This window comes from Choristoneura fumiferana, chromosome 20 (assembly GCF_025370935.1).
Source record: "Choristoneura fumiferana chromosome 20, NRCan_CFum_1, whole genome shotgun sequence".
NCBI lineage: Eukaryota > Metazoa > Arthropoda > Insecta > Lepidoptera > Tortricidae > Choristoneura > Choristoneura fumiferana.
Window position 1 is genome coordinate 8,165,880 of NC_133491.1, and position 12,391 is coordinate 8,178,270.

The window sequence follows — 12,391 nt, forward strand, 5'->3', positions numbered from 1 at the left end:
ATGTCATACATATATACCTGGGGTGCTAATGGTACACAGCAATAATAAGGCGACAAATATAGCTGAAGTGTGTAAGGACGAGTTCTTATTTGGCTTCACAAGATATGTGATAACAGTGATTCCCAACGCGGTGTGGCTGTGCCACATTCTTATCACAAGCTAGGCCTAAGGTAGCATGCTTAGCTTACGGTCGATTTACTCCGGTCTAGGCACAGCGCTATGCCCGGGTGCCTCAATGCTTAGGCAGAGAGATCCTGGGCCTACCAGTGATCTTCTGACCTATCCCGACCGATCAATAGGCTCCTGGCCGGTTCAGTTTGCCTGTGATCTGGCCTGGCACCCGCCGGACGTGGGGGCTTTGCCCCCACGAGGACCTCCACCATCCCCATAGTCCTGACCTCGGTTGCTCCATCATCTTTACGACCGTCAATGCTGGGCAAAAGATACTTGCTCCATGTCTAGTTTATGCGCTCCGCTGTCTATGACATTACCAAGTGTACATTGTACTCTAGCGCTTACTGGACCCATGTACGGAATCTACCCTGTATTAAATTGCGGACATCCTTACACACTCCATAACCATGGCAATTAATATTACATAGCAAAACACTCACCTGAGGTTACAGCCGAGTTTCAGGAAGGAACTGACCTCTATACTGGGGCACCAGCTTAGTTCTTTTCCCTCGTTTGTTCATTGTATCGCCATTACACTATACGGTAGTGCCAACACACAAAATTAGACCAATAAGGAAAAGCAATGTGACCACATTATAAATGTATTACACATACTAGGGCTGTGACACTTACCGAGTTTTATATGGCAAATCGCGCTGTGCGCGACAGCGGCAATAAAGTGTCCTATACTCATAAAAAATGAAAATCCGGCACTGACTTACTTACATACCATTTTTCATCGTTAGCAATGGACATATCGTCAGTTATTTTTGGAAGTGCCTAGAGCGAAAATAAGAGCAGAACACATCCCATCAGTTATATTTCTCGTTGATAAAATGAGTCACGTGTCCGTATAGTAAACAGGTAACTCGTGACTTGTGTATATATTTATGGTTAGCAATATTTTCCTTTCCTACTTATTTTAGGAATATATTCTTACGTGCAAACCGAAATCGACGGTTAATAAAGTTTGGTTATACCTACAGTACAGCCCTGAATATTTACAGCTAGCCCTTTTTACCCGATTGCCCGAAGGAGGCGATTATATTTTTTTATATTTAGTGTAGGTATTATGTAGGTACCTATATGTATGTCTATTTCTTTACTCTTCCATGTAGCCTAAACGCCTGGACGGTTTTCAACATATAACGTATCAATAGAGTCAACTGTCGGGAGTGACATACAATATATAGATACACATAGACTAGTATACCTACGCGTTTTTACTTTTTAGAAAGGACCTAAAAAGTAGGAGGTTCTCAATTCGGCTGTACGTTGTTTTTCTTTTTTTATCTTAAGTTTTTAAGGCAGTCAGGTTTCCATAATTTTATTAAAGCTGTTCTTTCTTACCTTGTTTTGTAGAACAAAGTTTCCACCAGAGCAAGCGAGGCAAGGAAAATTAACTTACCCTATTGTTATTTTTTTACTCGGTCACCTTTTAGCGTTTAGCTACATCGCACAACCTCTGATGGATATGATTATGCAGTCTAATCTGTCAGCGTTGGACTAATTACTTGATCTTTAATTAAATCGGATTAATATAGGTACTCAGCGGCATAAAAATTGGCCCACTCTACATTCAAAATTACCTATTGCATACATTAGTTAATTAATTTACTTAAGCTGTTGGTTTTCCGAATAAAATAAATAAAATAAAATACATTTGAAGGCCAGAGTTTTTGCCGCTTGGTATATTAAGGTCACAGCTCATTACAGCCACCCGGCACCCGACCAGAACTGCCTCGCCTCGAGCGGTTAGTATTCTTCATATATTATGAATTTGTATGGGCATGCGCTCACTACATCAACTCCGTAGTGCCACCGGATCGCCTCACTCGCGAGGTTGCCCCGCGCGGACGGCGAGTGGACCCCCTACTCGGAAATTCGTGGACCTCGCGAGGTCCACTCGTTGTCAACGCGCCTTCCGTGCGTGGACCACCTGTCGACAACGAGTGGACGCCGAAAGTCGAGGCGGTGCTGGTCGGCTCCCGGGTGGCTCTAATGAGCTGTAACCTTAATTATTATTCGATGCATTATGTCTGTTTCTCTGATATACTTAGGTAGGTACATAAGTATAAAGGATAACGCAGGCAGGTTTTATCGAAATAAAAGATTTATTTTAACACATCTATATATTTACATAAGAATTTTTAACAGTGCCATAATGGGGATTATACATTGTACCTTATTTAAAGAGCTATTGTGCTCTGCCGATTACGTCCGTCAAAAGCTAGCCGAATGTTACTGTAATTGCCAGGTAACACCGAGTAGGAATGTGTTGCCGCTGGAAGGTTCCCGCGTGGCACTACCCTGCGCGCAGCCAAATCTTTACTTCGATTTCGGTGGACGCAGCGTAGGATGCTGCCGCCACGCGACAACCTTACAGCACTCAATGATCCTACGCGAAACGATCAACAATAGACGAAAAATACTATTCCAGAACATCCAGTAACAACAATAACTATGAAGGAGATATAATGACATTTTCACATACATTATTAGTGTCGGTCTACTGCTGCGAAGTTGCTTGTGACTCGTGCAAGTAATACTGAGTGTCGGACGAAGATGCAAGGACGTCTCTGAACCGAACAGCAGCGACTATAGAAGGCTATTCGTATTACCTAGTTATATGGTAACATAGTCTTAATTATATCGTTTCCAATCCCTATAAACTACTCTAAAATACATAGAACATCGTGAAATACGAATGAATTGTAATAATAAAATATTTCGCTCTCGGTTGACGGGGCGCTATGGGGCGAAACTAATGTACAGTTAAAACTAGACAGCAGAAACAATCTGACAACTCACATTATGTACTTCTGACGACTTCGGGGGTTCCATTCATCAGTTAATGCTAGACAGCGATAAAATTGTACGCGTTATTACAATATAATTAATTAGGCAAAGTAAAACATTTATTATAATTATTTAGTTCTACGAATAATGAAGATTTTAAATAAGTTACATGTAAGAGTAACGTTGGGCACCTAGTCGGTGAACTTGCGGTTGGGGTTGCGGCCGAAGAGCGCCGTACGGATCTCCGGCAGCAGCTGCTGCGCGATCAGCTCCAATCGCGACTCCAGGGTGTTCGAGATCTGCGTACAAGCACACTGACACTTACAATTTGACCTTAACAGTTAACACGTTATTACATGTATGAAAAAAGTTTTTTTTTTTTCGATTTAGCCATAAAAGTTAACTAACTAGTAATCTATTAAGCCGTCTGTCGAAGTTAACGAAAATCAAGAAAAGCATGGTGTATTTTTTATTATTATAAGTAAATGTAAATAAAAAGTATGTAATGTGAACTAGGCGAGTGGAACACGGGCAACAAAGAGTAACCATAGGACTCTGAAGTGTAGGTACTGTGTATGCCTTAAAGCTAAATCTGACTGACGAATAATCCAACTGTCAGTTATCGAATCTGGCGAATAATAAGATCTAAAGAATAACATTATCTGACGAGAGACGTTTCTGGCTTAGACGCAACACGGCGAATAACGGATTTGGCGAAAAACAAATCTGCCAATAAACAGGCCCGACGAAAAACTATTCTGTTGAATAAATGATCTGACTATTAGCGGATCTGGTTAAAATAGTAACTGACGATTAACGAAACGGACCAAAATCGGATACAGTCCAATAACGTATCTGACCGCCATCGTGAGATCCGTATTATTAGACTATAAGAACTGTAATTTCATATACATTCTGATATATTTAAACGGTCAGTTTCATTCCTACTTATTCTCATTGCAGTCTCGAATTATTAAAATAATGATGACAACTGCGCTCCGAGCAATAGATAATGTACTAAGACAAAAAAAAATATAGCTGGAGTTTATATATCGACACATGTAAGGATTTCTGTTTTAAAGTTCAAATTTAATTTTACAAACAACTATGTTGTACATGCATCATGCTTAAATTTTTTGACTTTAGTTCGTTGTTCTCGAACACTAACTACTTTAGCAATACAAAAAAATAAAAAAGTAAAATATACTTATTTTACGAACAGCAAAAAGCAAGCTCTTCAATTTTTAATAACCATCAACAAAAAAATTGTTTTCTTCTCAAATAAACTTAAATATTTGTACACCAAACAAACAAAATCAAAGCTCTATATAAATTAATTACACTTGAGAAGTACTCGGTGACCATTATTCTGCTCTTGTAACGAATTACGCAGTAGGTAATCGCGAAATGACGATTTCGCGAAAACTGCGTTTTGTTTTAGGATCGATAACATTTCCATGAAAGAACTATGTTTTGCTTACTGAATTTCAGGCTTTCGAATACATTTCTACATAGTACATCTTTTTTTGTATATGTTGACATATTTGTGTAAATAGACCCTTTCTTCAAACAAAGTTAAAACGTATCTAGTAATAATCTAGACACGCGGTAGCGTGTCAAGCCAAGTTCAAGCTAACAGAATATCTATTACTGCGTTCTTCGTTACGAGGCCAGGTCCGTTTACCTTTACTTGCCCGAATTTCATTTGCCATAAAATATATATGTAGAACCATGCTGTTTTCAGGATTTTTCTAAATGTCATCATAAAGAACGCAGTAGGTTAGGTTAGGTTAGTTTAATATCAACTCTGAAGAAATTACTATTTCAGAAATAAATTACTTTATGGCAAATGAAAATTCTAGAAAACGATATATTCGGGTAAATGAAATTCGGGAAAACAATAGAGAACCGGCCAGGCCCTATACCTATTACGAAGTGCAAAATTCGAACTTCATATCCTGCCGTCCCGCTGACGCTTATCGTCACAACTTTGAAAAAAGCTGGTATCTCAAAATCGATGATCTTTCGAGTGAATACTGTTTTAAGGGTCAAATTTGTTGACGTATTTATTTGAGATGGGGTGTTATAAGTTTGACCGCTATGTATCTGTGTCTGTGTGTCTGTCTGTCTGTCTGTGGCACCGTAGCTCTTAAACGGGTGGACCGATTTGAATGCGGTTTTTTATTTGAAAGCAAGTTTTCTAGCGATGGTTCTTAGACATTTTTTAGCAAAATCGGTTCAGCCATTTTTGAGAAATTGAACTTTGAAGTGACAAAGTCGGGGGTTTTCAAACTTTTTGTTGGTTATGTTATCAAAGAAGTGACGTTTTACTTTTACTACTTAATACGAGTGAGAGGGACGGTCCGACATGCTCTTGACCGGTTTTTTCTATGATATAGTTGAGGAAAACAACAAAAATGTTAATTTTTCTTTTGTTGCCCACAAGACAAAGATATCACCATTACACAAAGTAGGTTATTTATTGCTAGAATCCTTACCTTAATACGTCCCTTGTTCGCGATAAGGTCTATGCCCCCGCAAGTGTCAGCGGGAAGGTAGTTCTCAGGGTCGACCTTGAGCTGGACATCCTTCTTGATCTTAGCTTTGTAGTCAGCCGACGATTTGCCCAGAATGGACTCGACTACGCCCTTATCGGCTTGTCGCACGCGGATTGTGACATTAGGCTCTACCAACTGCAAGAAAATCAGTTTATTAGTTACTTAGTATTGATGAAGTGCGTAAACCATTAGTTACACATACACACAAATAAGTAAGAGTTAAGGATACTCAAGCAAGTCCCAGTGTTATCTTACTAATATATATTATATACTAATATTATAAATAGAAAGTTTGTGAAGATGTTTGGATGTTTAGAGCCTTAGAGGTTTGGATGTTTGTTACTCAATCACGTCTAAACTGCTGAACTGATTTAGATGAAATTCGGTATGCAGATAGTTTAGAGTCCTGGGGAAGGACATAGGATAGTTTTTATCCCGGAAAATTGCATAATAGCGATAAACGAATACTACGCGAACGGAGTCGCGGGCAACAGCTAGTAGTTTAATAAGATAAATAAACAAAATTGGCCAATTTCCTGTCCATCAGTTAGATTATCAGAAAATATTGAACACGTAATTCTTCTTCTGTCAATTGACATTGAATTTTTTTGTTTAATTAAACAAAAAAATGATGAAGATATCCCCAGTCAAAGTTCCGCGTGGCGTTACGCCGCCCTGCATCACTTTTTTTTTTAGCACGGCGCAACCTTCCGGGCCCCCACTTCCGAAGTTTGACGCGCTTTATCTATAATTTTTACTCCTGGGCACCCAATAAATTATCCAGTTATTTCTTTCAAATCAATATAAAGTATTTTTTTTATCTAATACTGATAAAAGCGGTCAGGCTCACAAAATTTCACAGGGAGAACCTACCTTGTTTACTCTTAATAATAAATAGCCACACATAATTCTACAGAATTATTATTGACATGTTTAAATTGTAATCTTTATATAATGATATACCTATATGACTGGCTGACAAGTAATGCACAGCCAAAACCACAAATTGCAATATAAGATAGAAAATCCCACATATAAGAAACCAGCCTATTCTTTATTCCTCTACAGAAAAGAAGCCATGAACTTGAGCTAATCTGCTTTAATTTGATAGTGTCACAACTCAAAATTGTACATTTTGAAATATGTCACTATTCAATCAAAGTTCAATTTTAACACTCCCTTTATTTTGGATTGTGTCACTATCGAATTAAAGCAACAATATAAATGACATAATGTCAGTACCTGGAACAGGGCCTGTACGATGAGTGTGACGAGCAGGTCAGAGTACAGTTTCCCATTACTGGGCACTTCAGCCAGGCGCTTGCGGGCCTCGTCCAGTACATTACGTACGTGGTCCTCACGCACTTTAAGCACCTTTAGACGGGCTTGGTTCAGCATGTTCGAAGATTGGCTGGTGACAAAAAAAAGAAAATAAAAAATAAAGAAGTCTGGTTTTTAGAGTTCTGAACTTCAAGGATGACAAACAGAATCCTATTACTGTTGCTTTGCTATCCGCCTGTCTGCCTGCCTATCTGTCCTTCTGTCGGTCTGTCACTGACCGTGACAGGGCAGGACAGTATCTTAAGAACCATAATAGATAAGACTGCTGAAATAATAAAAATAAAAAATAAAGGTCTTCATACAAGAAACATATTATTCTTAATTTTATTTACAAAGTAATAATGTTTTCTCTAAGGCCACTTTGATCCGTTATATTATTTGTTGATATACAAATAAATATATTTCTTATTGTGGAAAATTGATTAGTTCCCACAGAATAGCAATAACTGAATTCTATGCCACCAACATAATATATTCAAATAGTACAAGTTTGTAAATTACAGTAGATTTTAAAGATTGATCTGCTAATGGTGATTCATTATAGTAAGATACTAAAATTAAAAGTCATAAATACTTTGTGATTAAGTTAGCTTTGTTTGTAAATCAAACCAAATTGTGTTATTTTGCTGTATTTTGTTAGTTCTAACCTAAAGGTATGTTTTATCAGATAATCTGCTACAGAAACCACGGCATAAAATAATTTCATATTATTATTCAGTGTCTCCCAATTAATTCGGAATATTTCAGCAGATGGTTAGGTTAGTTTGGCTGAACACACTTGTATTTTCTGTGAATTTTAGTTGTGGTAAACAAATGTGTCCATTGATGTTAAAAGTGTACAGTCACCAGCTCTAATATATGACACATCAAAGGGTGCATAAATCATCATAGTCATCATCATCCCAGCCTACATATGTCCCACTGCTGGGCACAGGCCTCCTCTCACAATGGGAGGGCCTCACAATGAGGGTGCATAATGTGTCAGAAATGTTCTATGTGCTGCTGTGGTAGAAATTAGTGCAAGTGACTGTATAAGTCAAAGGTGTGACTAAACTATGGACCAATAATTGTGATGAAAAAAATTTACAGGGATATTCAGTTTAAGTAACCCAATAATCTCCTGAAATGTTCTGTTTCATTTGTATATATATGTATCAATAAAAGATGCTGAGAATATGAATTTATAAATGAAAGTTATTCTGGACATATAATGCATCACTTAAACTCTATAGAAAGATCATAATACAACCTTATTGCAACAGAACATAATATAAGCAAATGGTCAGTTAAGGGTGTTGACCTCTTTCTTATAATATTTCAAAACCTGAAGTGAATATTTTATATGACCCATTTCATTATCTATACACACATTATGTATATGTATATCATAATTTTTGACCACTGAAGGTGGATCAAATTGAACTTGCAAAATTTGAAACAACCAAACTTAAATTTGTAAAAAACTCATAATAAACAAGTTAAATGAGATTGTAAACCATTAGAATGGTTTGAAATCATAACCCATTAATAAACAGTAAAGTAAGTTTAACATTAAACTACTATCAAATGGTTTCCACTTCAATAAATGAAATCACATGACTTATGACAGGTGGAACAAATTAGATAACACAAGGCTGTCCCACAACTTCATGAGATGCATAGAATCTAAAACCATTAATATACATTTCTATCCTAATTAGCTTCTGTGGTAACTGCTTCTTATTAGAATTATTTGTTAATAAATTATTTTTTTCAATTCAACAGGGATTGACCTAATTTGTATAAATCACTAATGACCATACATTTTTACTTAAGAGTTTTGAAGAGACCATAGGTACTTGTGAAAAATGTTAAGCATTGGTACAGCAGTGCATCCAAAAAGAAATGAAGATGACACGGGTGACACTCTTTCCCGGGCCGGATAACACCGACATGGAAATACCGGCCTTGTTTTTTGTGTACACGCCCATAGAAGCACCTGTAATAAGTTTCTATAGGCGTGTACACGAAAAACAGGGTAGGTATTATCTGGGTTGGGAAAGAGTATCACCCAATGACATAACCTCTTTGCTACATAATTCATTATGTATCATATCACATGGAATGAAAGCTTTTTTTAATACATTAAACAGTTTTCTAGATGCACTGCTGCACGCGGAGACAAATGGGTCACCTACATCTTTTTCTGGAGTTCAACCTGTTTTTCTTTTTTCTCATAGTATTCCATGATTTTAAGCCGCTGCTGTTGAACAAGACGGCCCTTCTCGATGTTGAACTCCTCCTCGGCCTTCGCATCGATTTCCTCTGCCTTTTCATTGGCCTCTTGTTCGATGAAGGCCATCATATGCTTGATCTGTCAATGGGAAACCAGAACATTTTAACGTCATGGGCAAAAATCTATGTACTCAAACCTAATCCCATCGTCTCCAACGCCATCAAAGACAGGTTAGTTATCAGAGTTCACATCAACTTCGACCAATCCGACAAATTCCATGTCGTTGGACTATACTTGTACCACACAGTAATTTACGCAGCTTCTTAAACATACCTGCTTCTGAACATCTGCGTCGCTTAGCGCCATGGCTGATAGTTATTATTTCACACCGCACACACGAAAAACAGCCGATATTCAGCCAGAAAATTAAAAACTGGCTTGAAGAAGTAAGTCGACGCCTATTCAGACGTGCTCCTTCATTGAACGATCATATGATCCTTGGTGTTGCCAGCATTTTACGAAGTCTCCCATTATCAACCCAAAGACAATTTTACAGAGAAGAGACAACACATTCAAAATTCACTGTCACTGTGGTGGAACTTATAGGTTCAAGAGGGTTCAACCATCACGACACGATACGACACAATGGGTCGTATAAATAAATATAACTACGGGGCCGATTCTAAAAATTCTTTCAGCAGTAAAAAGCTTTATGCTATGCCTGATTCACGAAAGCAAATTTTCCTCGGCAAAATGCAAAATTTCCGAGAGATAAAAATAAATAAGTGGATCGACCGAGCAAAAACATTTTTCACTCATAGAAAGCTGTACTGTTTCTGATTGAAATAGATCATTTTTCACCCGAGAAAGTGTAAAGTTCCCGTGGAACAGAAATTACTATTTTAACCCCATTTTTATTTTTTTTATTGCCAATCAGAGTCTGTAGCTTTCTATAAGTGTTTTTTTTTTAATCAGCATTTTGCATTTTCCCGGAGAAAAAGTAGCCTATACGTGAGTGAGTGTGGTTATCTATTGGTGTAACTTTAACTTTAAACTGTTTATTTCAATAAAAATTAAAAAGATTTGTTGAGTTAAGGAGTCTCTAAAATTTGTTTGTACAATGTGATCCTAATATAATCATTCTCATATTGCTATACCCACTCAATTTATCTTGACATTTATCGTGATAATATATCACGTCGTTAAAGTCAATATATATATAGAACTTGGCTCTCCTTTCACATTTATGTTTTGATGGGTAATCTTTATCCCGGAAAATTGCATAGTTCCCGCGGGGTAGTGATAAACGAATTCTAAGCGGACGGAGTCGTGGGTAACGACTAGTATTGTAGTAAAACAAAAATATGGCTATCAATATTTTACCAGTGCCTCAAGTCGTCCCGATCATAATATTCAGTGCCAAAGTTTTAGAATGAGCTCAAAGTTTCTGATGTTCGCTATGAGGCAATAAAGGTTTTTTTTTTGGCAAAGGATAAAAACGGTGCTATCCCTCTAACATAATAATAAAAACTTTGTAACTAATAAATGACTGGTTGTACCTTGTTTTGCCTAACTACTTTATGCCTATTTTAAGTTTGCCTAATGTTAGATAAACTAATATAACTTAACCTAATGTTTCATTTTACCGAATTTTCACTTTAGTGAGTCATTTTGTATACAACTTACTTTACATAATTTTGTTTCGCCTAACCTACCTTATTTTCATTTTGTATAAACTCATTTTGATATAATGTTTGACTGACATAATCATATTTTGTCTACCATACATGTAACATAATTTTATTTTGTATTAACTTATTTCGTATAACGTTTTACTGACGTAATTATTTTTGTCTAACATATATGTATTTATTTATTTGTTACTCTCTATATTGATTAGTTATATTATAAAATACTGTTGCTTATAATATTGACAATAAGTAATACGTGTTAAAAAATGTTGGAGGAGCGGAGCGTTCTAACACAGGCTTTTTAGCCTAAAGGGACGCCCCAGGTACTGTAAATCTACTTACTTATAAATATGAAATAAAGATATTTTGATTTTTTTTGATGTAACATAATTTCATTTTGTATAAACTTTTCGTATAATGTTTGACTGACATAATTATATTTTGTCTAACATACATGTCACATAATTTTATTTGTTCTAATCACGGTTAATCCGAATATATTATGATAACGTTAGTTAATTCTAAAATAGTAGGGTCGCAGTTCTACCTAACGCTCCTCCTCGCTTCGCTCGTCGTCGTACTTATTCCCTGTATGTTTAGTATTGTTATTTGCTTTGAACCAAATAAAAAAATAGTCGAATATGTGAATTAATTTATTTAAATTTTAACCTAGGTAGGTAATTGACCTTATTTTATAATAAACATTTAGGTACCAAAATTAGGCATAATCTTAGTAAGCAAAACAAATATTATGATAATTCAATATTAGACAATCCAATGTCAGTTAAAACGTTATTCGGCTATATGATGATTAGTTAAAATATTAATCGACAAAGTGAATTTTCGATGAAATAATATTCGACAAAACATTAATGCAAATGATCATTTAGTAAAAATGAAAATTCGACAAAATAAAAACTATGAATAATTAAATTATACAAATTGACTTTAGACAAACTATTAATTATAGTAAAAGTTGTCAGACAAAGTGAAATTCGGCAAAAAAAAATTAGACAAGTCAAGGGAATACCATCTAAGACCAACACGTTTTCCAGAAATGAGGCAACCTAGATTGATTCTTCACCCCAAAAACGGGTGTATTAATGATTAACATAACAATTTTACTTTCAATTGGCATTTAAACAATATAAATGCATAAATTAAATCTGCATGTAAGTTGAACTAGTATAAAAACGAAATGCATAACATTTAACTCATAATTTCGAAGAATTGATCGAATGGCAACATCAGAAACCACATAGCAAGTTTAATCGAAATTGTTACAGCCGCTTCCTAACTAAATTAATAAATATACAATAATTGCTAGTTAGGTGAAAGGTAAACTAATTTAATGTGTCATTTTGTTTGTCAAAAAACTTTTTATTTACTTTTTTATTAATATTTTTACTCTTTAAATTTTCAACAATATTCAACAGCCAAAATACATGAATAAAGAATAAAATAATAAATACTATATGACTATGACTACAATCTTCAAAATGGTTACCTATTCAAAAATTATTACAACTAAAAAATTGGTGAAATTTCATAAATCGTACCGGTGTTCGATCTTGAGGTACTTTCAAGTTAGGTACTTAGCTACGTTTAAGAAA

At 35.8% G+C, this 12,391-nt stretch overlaps 1 protein-coding gene across 1 annotated transcript; it reads right to left on the reverse strand.

The window, feature by feature from the left end:
- Positions 1–2,594: 2,594 nt before the first annotated feature.
- On the reverse strand, positions 2,595–9,576 carry Vha26 (V-type proton ATPase subunit Vha26). The gene is made up of 5 exons (XM_074102951.1): positions 9,421–9,576; positions 9,050–9,225; positions 6,774–6,942; positions 5,472–5,666; positions 2,595–3,272 (listed from the first exon to the last, which is right to left on the reverse strand). Exons 1-5 carry the CDS (start codon positions 9,451–9,453, stop codon positions 3,165–3,167), a joined length of 681 nt encoding a protein of 226 aa, XP_073959052.1. The 5' UTR covers positions 9,454–9,576; the 3' UTR covers positions 2,595–3,164.
- Positions 9,577–12,391: the final 2,815 nt, after the last annotated feature.